Source organism: Dictyostelium discoideum (assembly GCF_000004695.1).
Source record: "Dictyostelium discoideum AX4 chromosome 1 chromosome, whole genome shotgun sequence".
Taxonomy (NCBI): Eukaryota; Evosea; class Eumycetozoa; order Dictyosteliales; family Dictyosteliaceae; genus Dictyostelium; species Dictyostelium discoideum.
The window spans coordinates 367,837-381,569 of record NC_007087.3 but is presented as its reverse complement, the minus strand read 5'-3'; the positions used below and the strand labels follow the sequence as shown (position 1 = coordinate 381,569).

General features: G+C 21.6%; 7 protein-coding genes across 7 annotated transcripts in view; 3 read left to right on the top strand and 4 right to left on the bottom strand.

Moving 5' to 3' along the window:
* Nucleotides 1-541, top strand: part of DDB_G0267590 (GRAM domain-containing protein) — a gene marked incomplete at both ends in the record, with an annotated part of 1,604 nt that extends 1,063 nt beyond the window's left edge. Inside the window, one exon of the mRNA XM_642057.1 lies at nucleotides 1-541. This exon is cut by the window's left edge and continues 656 nt beyond it. Within this exon, the coding sequence (XP_647149.1) occupies nucleotides 1-541 (541 nt within the window).
* Nucleotides 542-2,275: 1,734 nt separating this feature from the next.
* On the top strand, nucleotides 2,276-4,578 carry DDB_G0267588 (hypothetical protein; the record flags this gene model as incomplete). The annotated part of the gene is made up of 2 exons (XM_642056.1): nucleotides 2,276-3,092; nucleotides 3,236-4,578. The coding sequence occupies 2 exons, from the start codon at nucleotides 2,276-2,278 to the stop codon at nucleotides 4,576-4,578; spliced, it is 2,160 nt and encodes a 719-aa protein (XP_647148.1).
* Nucleotides 4,579-4,833: 255 nt separating this feature from the next.
* DDB_G0267586 (hypothetical protein) lies at nucleotides 4,834-6,222 on the bottom strand (the record flags this gene model as incomplete). The annotated part of the gene is made up of 1 exon (XM_642055.1): nucleotides 4,834-6,222. One exon carries the CDS (start codon nucleotides 6,220-6,222, stop codon nucleotides 4,834-4,836), a length of 1,389 nt encoding a protein of 462 aa, XP_647147.1.
* Nucleotides 6,223-6,622: 400 nt separating this feature from the next.
* adcE (LIM-type zinc finger-containing protein) lies at nucleotides 6,623-8,317 on the top strand (the record flags this gene model as incomplete). The annotated part of the gene is made up of 1 exon (XM_642054.1): nucleotides 6,623-8,317. One exon carries the CDS (start codon nucleotides 6,623-6,625, stop codon nucleotides 8,315-8,317), a length of 1,695 nt encoding a protein of 564 aa, XP_647146.1.
* A 234-nt stretch (nucleotides 8,318-8,551) lies between these two features.
* Nucleotides 8,552-10,552, bottom strand: DDB_G0267582 (hypothetical protein; the record flags this gene model as incomplete). Its single annotated transcript, XM_642053.1, has 4 exons — nucleotides 8,552-9,303; nucleotides 9,401-9,709; nucleotides 9,879-10,079; nucleotides 10,336-10,552. 4 exons carry the CDS (start codon nucleotides 10,550-10,552, stop codon nucleotides 8,552-8,554), a joined length of 1,479 nt encoding a protein of 492 aa, XP_647145.1.
* An 806-nt stretch (nucleotides 10,553-11,358) lies between these two features.
* DDB_G0267580 (hypothetical protein) lies at nucleotides 11,359-12,163 on the bottom strand (the record flags this gene model as incomplete). Its single annotated transcript, XM_642052.1, has 3 exons — nucleotides 11,359-11,505; nucleotides 11,620-11,841; nucleotides 11,933-12,163. 3 exons carry the CDS (start codon nucleotides 12,161-12,163, stop codon nucleotides 11,359-11,361), a joined length of 600 nt encoding a protein of 199 aa, XP_647144.1.
* Nucleotides 12,164-12,627: 464 nt separating this feature from the next.
* DDB_G0267578 (hypothetical protein) lies at nucleotides 12,628-13,415 on the bottom strand (the record flags this gene model as incomplete). The annotated part of the gene is made up of 3 exons (XM_642051.1): nucleotides 12,628-12,747; nucleotides 12,874-13,110; nucleotides 13,182-13,415. The coding sequence occupies 3 exons, from the start codon at nucleotides 13,413-13,415 to the stop codon at nucleotides 12,628-12,630; spliced, it is 591 nt and encodes a 196-aa protein (XP_647143.1).
* Nucleotides 13,416-13,733: the final 318 nt, after the last annotated feature.

Below are 13,733 nucleotides of genomic sequence, written 5' to 3'. Positions count from 1 at the left end.
CAGAACCGAGATCATCTCGACCTACACTTTCGACAGTGTCGAGTATTTGGTGATTCGTGCACGTCCTCAGCATATGGATGTCAGATTCTTTAATAATAAATACCCACGTTTTAGAATGGCAAGCAGTTACATTCAAAACGTTGTCAATGAGATCGTTTTACGTTCAAATGGAAAGTATGGCAAAGCCCCACAAGTTATCTTTGAACCTGGTATCAAAGAGTTTATCTATGGCAACCCAACCATTCGTTTCATTCCCTCCTCTGGTAGATCTCAACAAAGCTCCCTCTTCACTAGAGCTTCAACCTTAGGTACAAGTCATTTCATAAAAGATGCCTCTGATGATATTAAAGATGCTCTAATCGAACAAGATAAAGATTTAGATGAAATCTCTGATCTATTAGGTGATATTAGTAATATAGCAAAAACAATTGGTGATGAAGCTGAACGTAGTTCTTCACAACTTGATAGAATAACTGATAAAGTTGATCATGCAAATGATAGATTAAAAAATAATAATAAGAGGATTCAAAAAATGTTATAATATAATTTTTAATAAAAAAATAAAATAAAAAAATAAAATAAAAAAATAATAATAAAAAGTAATAATAATAATAATATTTTTATGATAATATATTTTTTTTTTTTTATGGAAAATTCAATTCTTAAATTATTTTTTATTTTAATTTTAATTTTTGGTTTTATCAATATTATTTTGGTAATAGGAATATTAAATAAATTTTTTTAATTATTTTTACCTAAATTTAGACCACCAAACAACAAAAAAAAAAAAAAGAGTTACACATGCAACCCAAAACCAAAATAAATGAAGTAATTTATAACCAATGACGTTTGATTATAAATTTATTTTATTTTATTTTTTTATTTTATTTTATTCTTTTTTTTTTTTTTTTTTTTTAAAAAAAGACGTTTAAATCAACAATTTTTTGTTTTTTTCTTTTTTTTTTTCTTTTTTTTTTTCTTATTTTATTTTAAATTTGTTTTTAAAATAATAGTGTACATTAATAATATAATACTAAAAATATTTGTATAATTACATAAATAGTATAATTAAAAACATTAAACAAAAATAAAATTTCCAAAAAAAAAAAAAAAAAAAAAAAAAAAAAAAAAAAAAAAAAAATAAAAATAATTAAAAAATTAATTAATGTACATAATCTAAAAGAGTAAGTGGATAAATTATAATTTTTTTTTTTTTATTCTTTTAATTATATTTATTTTGAAGTAATTATTATTATTACTAGTATCGCTCAATCATTGTAGTAATTATGTGTGTATGTATATTTACATGTAAAACAAATTATAAAAAAGGGGTGTCTTTTGATCTAAAAAAAAAATAAACCATTATAAAAAAAAAAAAAAAAAAAATAAATATTAGTAGTATCAATTTTTTGTTTTATTTTATTAAAACCACACACACTATCCAATTAATTAATCCCTAGGTACCCTATTTTTTTTCTTATTTAATTAATTTTTTTTTAAAAAAAAAAATAAATAATTATCACTTACCATAGTAATAGTATATAATAAAAATTTTTTTTTTTTTTAAACCAAATTTTTTTTTTTTTTTTTTTTCTCTTGTATTAATTGGTTTATAAAACCATTTTTATATTTATTTATATTTATTTATTTATATTTATTATTTATATTTCTTTATTTATATTTATTTATTCATTTACTTATTTATTTATTTAATTAATTTATTTATTAATTGTATAGAAAAAAAAAAAAAAAAAAAAAAAAAAAAAAAAAAAAAAAAAAAAAAGAGGGTATGGCACTGATTGGTGTTATAACATTGGTGTAAAATTTTTTTTTTTTGGTAACTTGTATTTTTGTTGTGATATCTCACCACCATACCTAGCCGTTTGAAAATAAAAAAAAAATAAAAAAAAATAAAAAAAAAATAAAAAAAAAAAAAAACCATTTTTTGAAAAATTTTATTTTAAAATTTTTTTTTTTTTTTTTTTTTTTTTTTTTTCCAGCTATTATTTTTTTTTTTTTCCCTCTTTATTTGTATTTTCACCTATTTATATTTTTGTACTACTATTTTAATTCTTTCTTTTTTTTTTTCCTATTTGTTTTTATTTTATTTTATTTTATAATATATTAATATTTTTTGGTAATAGAAAAAAACAAAAACAAATAACAAAAAAAAAAAATTTTACAGGATCAATCAAACACAATTAGTTTTTTTTTTTTTTTTTTTTTTAAAAAAATTAGTTTTTTTGTAAATATAGAATCATCATAATAATAATAAATGAATACAATTGATACAGTTGTTCCAGAGATGAACCCAGCACTTAGTGAATCAATTGTATTTGCGCCAATTAGAACAGGAGAAGAAGGTGAAAAAATACCAATAATACCGATCAATGCAGCATTGAGCGAATCTATAGTATTTTCACCAATTCCACCACCACCATCAACCACAGATAATACCACCAACACCACTACTACAACAATAGAAACAACGGCAACAGATAACACAAACGATACAGAAGAAAAACAAGAAAATATTGAAAATAATAATAATAATAATAATTCATCAATATCATCACCAAATAGTATAGATGGAGCAAATAAAAAAGATTCAATTGAATTAGAAGAAGATAAAGAACATTCAATAAAGAGAAAAGATGGTAGTTTAGGTGATGTTGTAGATAATGAAAAGATTATACCAAACTCATTGGATTCAGATGCACCAGAGGAAACATCAAATTTAAATAAAAAATCTGAAATTAATATAAAACAAGTTTTAAAGAATCCATCATTCGATGCTACAAATGATAATCATAATCCACAAGAAGTTGATAACACTGATAACCCTGATAAACCAACAACACCACGCCAAACTACCACCACCACAACTACCACAACTACAACCACTTCAACTAATTCTACTTCAAATAAATTACCAAATAATGGTGATAATACTGTATCATTTGATGAAAAATTCGATCCAAACGTATCTCATTCAAATTTAAATGATGATTATAAAGCTTCAGGTAGTTCTGATTCACCAAATAGGGTTAGATTAAATACAAGTCAAAGATTAAAAATGTATAAACAAAAATGTAAGTTTTATATATATATATATATATATATATATATATATATATATATATATATATATATATATATATATATATAAAAAAAAAAAAAAAAAAAAAAAAAAAATATATTATTAATTTTATTTATTTTTTTTTTTTTTTTTTAGCTGAAAAAAGATTAAGTCATAGACCAAAATCAATTAAATTAGAACATAAAAAGAATGTTTTAGGTGAAATTATTTATAAAGGACATCCAAGTTGGGCATTAATGTTAAATATTCAAACTGGTATTAGAAATGCGGTTGGTAAATCAATGGGTACAGAAGGAGGAGTTAATGCAAAGACACCACAACAGTATCATACATTAAGGAAACCAAGTGAATTTAAGAGAAAGGAAGATTTTTATGTATCACCAAAAACACAAAGATTCGAGAGTGCAGGCACTGCAATGACAAATGCTCACTCAACTGGTGCATTCAAATTTAAAGATTATTGTCCAAACGCTTTTAGATATCTACGTTATCTCTTTGGTATTGATACGGCGGATTTCATGGTATCACTATGCAACACCCTCAAGAATGGCGAGAATGCACTACGTGAGCTACCAACACCAGGTAAGAGTGGTAGTTTGTTCTTTTTCTCACACGATATGAAATTCATCATTAAAACCATTCCAAAGGATGAGGCTAAATTGTTACGTGATATTCTACCATCGTATTTGGAGCATATTCAGTCGAATCCAAATTCATTGTTACCTCGTTTCTTTGGTTTGTACAGAGTGAAACCACATTCAGGCAGACAGGTTAGATTTGTTATCATGGGTAATCTTTTCCCAACAAAGAAAAAGATTCACGAACGTTATGATCTCAAGGGCAGTGTCGTGGGTAGGGAGGCTTCGGTCGATGAGAAGAAATCTGATTCTGTCACCTTTAAAGACATAGATTTCAGAAATAGAAAACAAAAGATTTTTTTAGGTCCTGGAAAGAAACAATCTTTTATCGATCAAATTAAAAGAGATTGCAAGTTATTACAATCATTAAATATTATGGATTATTCATTATTAATTGGTATACATTATCCACATCGTGAAAATGAACCACCTTCACCATCTTTATTACGTTCAACTTTGGAAGATAGTTCAGATTTTGAATCACCATCAATGGAACAATCTTCTGCTGGTCAACAACAACAACAACGTGGTAGTGGTAATTATGACAATAGTGGTGCTGGTAGAGATTCCACTACTGGTGGTGCTGCCCCTAAAGAAAATGATGAAATTTATATCTCTGCTTTTCAACAAGATGAAGGTGGTATTAAATCTCAAGGTGGTGATACTGAAGAACACTATTTCCTTGGTATCATTGATATTTTAATGTTGTATAGTTTACGTAAAAAGGTTGAACATACCTATAAAACCCTTAAATTTGGTGCAAAACAAGAAATTTCTTCTGTTTCTCCTGATGAATACTCTGAAAGATTCCAAGAATTTTTATCAACAATTATCGAATAATAATAATAAAAAAAAAAAAACTAAAATCCAAAAAAAAAAATCAAACCAAATAGTAATAATAATAATAATTTTAATAATATAATAATACTAATTGTCAATCATTACTTTTTTTTAAAAAATATATATAACATTACAAATAAATATTAAAATAATTGTGTTTTTTTTAATTGAAAAAAAAAATTAAATAAATAAATAAAATAAAAAAAAAAAGAAATATAAAAAAATAAAAAAAAAAGTTTATTAATTTATTTGTTTTTATTCTAATAATTCTATAATTGTATGATCAAAACCAGTTGAAATATTTAAAACTTTTTGAAATTCTAGTGGAAATGATTGTGGTACAGATTCATCGAAATCAAATAATTCCGTTGGTTCATAGATATTACCAGATACAGTACCATTGCCAAGTTTACCATGATTTGAGTTACCCCAAAGATATAATCTACCAGATTCAGTCAAAGCAACTGAATGATTTCTACCAGCAGATACCATTTCAATCTTTTCACCATTAAATAAACTTGAATCTAATTTTATCGGTATTGATTCATATGTATTATTATTATTACTATTGGATCGTCCAATACCTAATTGACCATTACCATTCCAACCAAATGTAAATAATTCACCATCATCATTTAAAATTAAACAATGTGAAAATCCACATGATATCCTTTTATCAAATTTACCTTTACCTGCTGATTCAATAATTTTATTAAATTTTGAATTAGCACCACCACCACCACCACCACCACCAAAATGATTATTAATTATATTGATTGGAAATTCTTGATTAATGATTGTACCATTACCTAATTGACCAAATTCATTTGAACCAAATGTAATTAGTTCACCTTTATCAGTGATTGTGATTACGAAATCACTACCAGAGAAAACATTTTTGAAATTGAAATCACTGGCGATTAATTTTGGTGATTTGATTGGATTATCAATTAAGAATCCATGACCAGTTTGAGAATCGTTTGAAAATCCCCATGAATATAATTTACCATCATTTGATAATGCTATTGAGTGTCCCCATCCACTTACAACTTTAATTATAGCATATTTTGAAAGTTGTTCAATTTCAGTTGGTTCTGATCTATTCTGATTATCACCATGACCTAATTGATATTCTGATCCAATTCCATATGAATAAACTTTACCATCTTTTGTTAATATTAATGTATGTCTTCTACCACCACTAACATTTTTAATTTTAAATGATGATGATGATGATGATGGATTTATAATAGTTGGTATTAGATTTTTATTATTTTTTGTTAAATTATTAATACCTACAAATGAGGTCCAACCACATTGATATAAGTTATCATTTTTATCAATTATCATTGTATGATAATGACCACATTCTATATCTTTTATACCAATATTACTAAATGATTGATTATCAATTATTTGATTATTATTAATTTGAAAACTTGAGATTCTATTAGGAAATGCTTCACAATCAACCAATTCATTATTATTACCTAGTTTACCGTCTTTATTACAACCCCAACTATACAATGATGAAATTTTATTTTCTTTATTTCCATTTAAAACAATACTACAATGATTTCTTTGAAAATTATTATAATAATTAAAAATACCTTTGGTTTTATTTAGAAAATTAATTGATTTCATTATAAAAAAAAAAAAAAAAAAAAAAAAAAATTAAAAATATTTTAAAAATAGTATTGTTGAAGGTTATAACAAACGCATTATATATGAGGGTTGGAATATTTTCAAATAATTAGATTTTTTAATAAATTTTAAAAAAAAATTTTATTTTATTTTTATTTTTGTTTTTTTTTTTTTTTTTTTTTTGTTTTTTTTTTTGAATTTACATATTAATTAAATTTTTATTTTTATTTTTATTTTTATTTTTTTTATTAAAAAAAACAGAACCAATAATATCTTGTTTTAATTTTAATTTTTTATTTATTTATATATTTATTATTTATTTATTTATTATTTATTATTTATTATTTATTTATTAAAAAAAAAAAAAAAAAAAAAAATTATAATAATATTAACAATAATAATGTCAAGCGAAATATTACAAACTGGATTACAATTAGTTAAATCAGCAATTGATGCAGATAATCAAAAAAATTATTCATTAGCATGTAATCTTTATGATCAAGCGGTTTTAAATTTAAAATTAGCATTAGTAGCAGAGAGAGAACCATCAAAAAATGCTTTAATCTCTTCAAAAATTGAAGAATATTCTCAAAGAAATAAATTTATTAAAAATTTATTATCACAACAACCACAATCATCACAACCATCACAACCACAACAATCACAATTTAGTTTTCCATCTGTACCTTCATCAATTTCACCATCAATAAATCAACAACAACAACAACAACAACAACAAATTAATAATAATAATAATAGTATTTTATCATCATTTCCATCAGCAGGTAATACTAATAATAATAATAATAATACAAGTAATGGATTTTCACCACCAAATTTAAATAAAAATGAACAACTTTCAAAATTAAATTCATTATCAATTGGTAATAATCAATCAACCAATAGGCAATTAAGCAGAGTTGAAGCATATGAAGCAGCTAAAAACTTTTCACTTAAAGGTCGTAAAGAAGAAGAAGTTAAAAATTATAGAGGTGCAAGTCAATGTTATGAAGAAGCATGTAATTATTATTTAATGGCAATTAAAAGTGAACCTGATCCAACTTTAAAAAAGAATCTTAGTGATGAAGCTAAAATTTATTTAGATAGAATAGAAGTACTTAAACCATTTGCTGCTTCTCAACCACAACCACAACAACCTCAACAACCTCAACCTCAACAACCTCAACAACAACAATTTCAACAACAATCATATAATAATAATAATTCAACACAATCAATGTTATCATCATTTCCATCATTTAATGGTAGTACAAATAGTTTAAATAATAGTTTAAATAATAGTAATAATAATTTTAATCAAATTTTAACAAATTCAAATATGCCAATTGCACAACAAAATTTTTTACAAAATCATCAATTTAATCAAAGTAATAATTCATTTAATAATGCAACATCGTCATTACCATTAACATTTAGTGGTGATAAATGTGCAGCATGTGATGCATTACTTTCGACCAATTCTATTAAAGCATTGGATAGAAATTGGCATGCTGAATGTTTTCAAGTTTCAATTATTTGTGCAGGATGTCAAAAACCATTTGCTCTTTCAAATCTTTCATTAAAGGTAAAGGATAATCGAGCCTATCATCCAATGTGTTTTGAATCTACCACTGGTTTATCACAAGAGGAAATTCGTACATTTGTTGGATCGAGTAAACAATTATTCTTTTCAATTCAATTACAAAGAAAATTCTATAGAGCCGGTGAAACCATTCAATTTGGGTTCACAATTGATAATGGTACAACTAAAAAAGTTGAAAAGGTTGTAGCCTATCTATTAATGACCGAAACTAGAATGGAAATCACTGGTACTGCCTATGAAAGAAAACCAAAAAGAACCATTAAAAAATTGGGTAGATGTGAATTTCATCATTCAAATCGTTTCCCATTAATTAAAGATCGTTTCGAAGGTGATTTCTTTTATTCAATACCTCCTAATATTTTACCATCTGAAGTAACTGGTGTTGATGCTTCTTTTGTTCGTGAATATCAATTAATTGTAAAATGTGTTGGTCCACCTTTAAAAATTATGACTGTAAAATTAAAATTTAATTTAACAATTTTAGATAAATAAATTAAATAAATTAAATAAAAAAAGATAATAATAATATTATTATTATTATTATTATTATTATTATTATTATTATTTTTTTAAATATAAATAATTTATTTATATAATTTATTATTTATTTTTTTTTTTTTTATTAATTTTTTTTTTTACTATTATTTTTATCTAATAAATATGAATATGAATACAAAAATTATATATTATTTAATCTATTATTATTATTATTATTATTATTATTTTTTATTTAATTAATGGTGATTCTTCATTAATTTGTTCTGTTACTTTCTTTGATTTTGGTAAGATAAAAGCTAAAAATACACCCAATAATGTAAAGAGACCACCATATGCAATACCCCAAGCAACATTTTGATTTTTTGCAGCTTCAACTCTACCAGAGGTAAAGATAGAGATGGTTTGACTTACTACAGCTGAAGAATTTAAAACACCCATATATAAACCAATATCTTTACTTGAGATAACTTTGACCATCATAGCGAATGGGATCGCATTGAATACACAGAAATTAATACCAACGACACCAGTCAATAAGATTGCTAACCATGGTTGAGCGTGATCGAAAACCAAAAATAATATTAAAGAGGCACCAGCAATCAATTGACTTGCAGAGTAAATGATCTTCTCACCGAAAATATTGCAAAGTCCAGAGAGGAAGAATGAGAAAAAGAATGAAACTGCAGAGAAAACAGCTTGACCATAGAAACCAAATTTCAAACCTTCACTTTCGCCATTGAATACATTTTGTTGGAAATATGATGTATTGGTAACCATAAATGGTGAAAAACCAAACCATGATACAAAGAATACCAATGAAATTAATGCCAATTCTTTTGGAATGGTTGCAAATGCTCTCTTAATTCTTATAAATGCTTCTAATGGTGATGATGGTGATTTAATACTTGAATCTAATTGTTTCTCTTTTGCTACTATAATTGTTGGAACAACTGAAAATGCTACAAATCCTGCTCCAATTACTTTATTATTATTAATTATAAATATGTTAATTATATATATATATATTAATAATATATTAAAAAAATTAATAAATTGAGATAATAATTATTTATTTACCAAAAAGATCTCTATATGAATTTTCATTTGTTGCAAAGAATGAACCAATAACATTTGCAATGATTGAAGCAAAACCCATAACATTGACAGCCATTGAATTTGCAAGATTTTGTTTATCCATTGGACAAACATCAGATACTAATGATCTTGTTGGACCTTGCATAATATTTACTGAAAGATTCATAACAACAAAACCTGCTATAGCAATTGCTAAACCTGATTTATGATCAGATGATGTTGCGCCATCAGCTTTATCTCCAAATAATTCACCAATTTGTGGTGAAAATGCAATAACTAATAAACCAATTACTAATAATAATAATAATAATAATAATAATAATAATAATAATAATAATAATAATAATAATAATAATAATAATAATAATAACAATAACAATCAAATGATTATAAAGATATTAATAAAAAAGTAAAAAATAAAAAATAAAATAAAAAAAATTGATTAAATTATATAACATACCAACAAAAACAGCACCAAAAACGATATATGGTTTTCTTCTACCCCATTTACTTTTACAACTATCGGAATATACACCAATAATTGGTTGAACTAGAAAACCAGATACTGGACCTGCAATTGATTGAATAATTGATGTTGTTGAATTACTTAATTTAAATTTATTAATAAAAAGTGGTGTACCTAATGCAAATTGAATTGAATCTATTTATTATTTAAATATAATATAACATAATATAATATATTATAATATAATATAATATAATATAAAATAAAATAATATAATATAATATGTATTAATAATTTTAATAATAATTTTTTTTTTTTTTTTTTTTTTTTTTTTTTTTTTTTTTTTTTTTTTTTTTTTTTTTTTTTTTTTTTTTTTTTTTTTTTTTTTTTTATATAATTCCCTATGAATTGATATATAAAAAAAAAAAAAAAAAAATTTTCAAATACTTACAAACAAATTGTACACCCGCTAATGAGAAACAAACACAAAATAACCAAAACATAAATTTAATTAAACTACCTGTAGTATCTGTATTATGTTGAGTTTGATAATTGATATCTTGAGCTCTCATATTATCTGATGATGCCTCTTCATATTCTTTAATATCTTGAACTTTAACGTTAATTGATTCGCTTTCGTTTAATCTATCATATTTTTGTTCTCCCATTCTATTATAATTTTTTATTTATAAAAATAAAAATTATTTTATATAAAAAAAAAAAGAAATTATAAAAAAGAAAAAAAAAAAAAAAAAAGAAAAATTTTGATTTCTTTAAAAAATTTTCTTTATTACAAATAATAAATTAATATTAATATAATGAAAACGAATGGAGTGAAAAAAAAAAAAAAAAAAAAAAAAAAAAAAAAATTTTTTAAAAATAAAAATAATAATTTTTATTGATGGGTTAAAAAAAAAAAATAAAAAATAAAAAAAATTTTAATAAAAAAAAAATAAAATAAAGAGGATAAGTCCCGTTTTGACCAGGTAAATCAAAAAGAATTTTTTGACTTTGATAGTCGGAAAAAAAAATAAAAAATAATCGGAGAGGCTTTTTTTTTCAATTTTTTTTTAATTTTTTAAAAATTTTTTTTTTTTTTTTAATCAAGGTTTTTTATAAAATAAAAAATTGCCCAAAAAAATTTAAATTTAATTAAAAAATATTTTTTTTTTTTTTTTTGAACATTGCAATGCAAATCGGGTTATTTTAAAATTTTTTTTTTTATTTAAAATTTAATGGTAAAAAAAAATTTTTTTTTTTTTTTTTTTTTTTTTTTTTTTTTTGGAATTTTTTAAATATAATAATAAAAACAATTTTGTTTATTATTTTTAAATCAAAAATGATTGATTTTTAATTTAAAAAATATATTTTTTTTTTTTTTATTTTTTTATTTTTTTTTTTTATTTTTTTTTTTTATATTTTTTTTTTATTTTTTATTTTTTTATTAATTAAATCTATATAGATTTAATTAAAATCAGTGCTGTGAAATGGGTTGACTGAATTTTGAAAATTTTGGTAATTTAAATTCAATATCTTCTTCAATTCTTTTTTCCTTTTTAAATTCTTTTTCTAAATCTTTTAATACCTTTCGATCATGTTCTCTTAATGTAAAATCAATATACTAGGAAAAAAAAAAAAAAAAAAAAAAAAAAAAAAAAAAAAAAAATTTATTTTAATATTTATTCATATAAAATTAGTATCTATAGATATTTTTCTAAAAATAATTTAAACATACAGTATTAATTTTATGAGTATTTGTAACAAGATGATCATTTCCATTTACTCTTAGAATTAAATTCAAAGCAGCCATTCTTGGATTTATACGAACAATTGATTGTTTTTTAAATAATTCTTCAATTTCTTTGCTTGTTATGATATATGAATCAAATTCTTCAAAATAGTATTGAAAAAATCTATAAATTTGAAATATATTCTTTCTTAATTGCTCTATTAAATGCTATTTATATATATATATATTTATATTTTTTTTAATATTTTAAATTATTAATTTGGAAAAAAAAAAAAAAAAAAAAAAAAATAGTAATTACCATAAAAATATCATTATAATATAATCTTTTATAAATATCTTCACCATATAAATCATAAACATCTTTTTCAGGGAAATTTGTACCAGAATCTTCAAAAAATGAAAGTGCTTCATAGAAACCCACACTATTTATCTTTTCCGTGTCATAGTGTGAAATAATTCTAAACGTATCATTTCTTAAAAATAATTTAACTTCCTCAAACGATCGTGGACCAGTATGAATAGTATACATTTTAATTTATTTTAATTTTATTTTTATTTTTATATTTATTTTTATTTTTATATTTATTTTTATTTTTATTTTTATTTTTATTTTTATTTTTAGTTTGTACTTGTAAAAAAAAATAACTTCAATTGGATTTAATTTTTTGTTTTTATTGTTTTTGGAAAAAAAAAAATAAATAAATAAAAAAAAAAAAAAAAAAAAAAATTAAAAATAAAAATAAATTAAAATGTAAAAAAAAATAAAAAAATAAATTAAAAAAATAAAATTTAAAATCTAAAAAAATGAAAAGACTAAATAAAATCTTTTTTATCTTTTTTTTTTTTTTTTTTTTTATTTATAAATTTTTTTAATTGTTTTTTAGATTCTGAAAAAAATAATATCCTTGAGAAATTAAGAGATATGTTATCCAAATTTCTTTTTTTTTTTTTTTTTTTTTTTTTTTTTAATTAATATTATTTTTATTATTATTATTATTGGACGGGGTTTCCTATCCTTTCAATACTACTTTTATTATGAACTTCTTTGGTAATTTCTTTGTCAATATCATTTTTTACCTTTAAATCGTATTCAAGTAATTTTCCGGTTATATACTATATAAATATAAAAATAGTATTAATAGTAATTATTACTTTTTTATTAGAAATTTTATATAATTATAAAAAAATATATTCCTTTGAATTTTTTTTATTATTTATTTTTAAATATTTAATACATACAACTCTTATTTTCTCTATTGAACATTTAAAACTATCATCATTTCCATTAATTTCCAAAATTAAATTGAGTGAGGCAATACGAGGATTTACATGTGCTCTCACTTGCTTTCCTTTAACATAATCTTCTAGATCTTTAAAAGAAACAATATCATCAACATTATCTTCATTATTTTTCAAAAATACTAAGAAATCTCTATGTAAAATAAAAATATTCCTTTTTAATTGATCAAATATATACTAAAATTTTAAAAAAAAAAAAGAAATTAATAATTATTATTTTTAAATTTAAATATTTAAAGATATTTTACATTAAATATTTCTATATAGGTTAAAACTTTGGAATGATCTTCACCAAATAAATGATCGACATCAGTTTGAGGGTCAAGTGTTCCAGAATCTTGAAAAAATAATAATGCATCATCATATCCTATTCTTTGATCCCTTTCTGAATCATAACATGATAATATTCTAAATGTATCATTTTGTAAAATTGATTTAACATCTCCAAAATTATTACATAACAGAGTATTAATTGAATACATTTTTTTTTTTTTTTTTTTTTTTTAATTACTTTTTTTTTTAATTTTTAAATATTTTTTTTTTTTCTTTGTTTTTTATTTTTATTTTTTTTTTATAATTGGTTGTTTTGTGAAAGTATTTTATTTTATTTTATTTTTTTTATTTATTTTTTATTTTAATATTTATTAAGATAAACTTAAAAAAAACAAAAAAAAAAATAAAAAAAAAAAAAAATTATTAAAAAACAAAAAAAATTAAAAATATTATAATTAAAAAAAAAAAAAAAAAACAAAATAAAAAATAAAAATAAAATCCATTTCCATTTACAAAAGACAGTATCC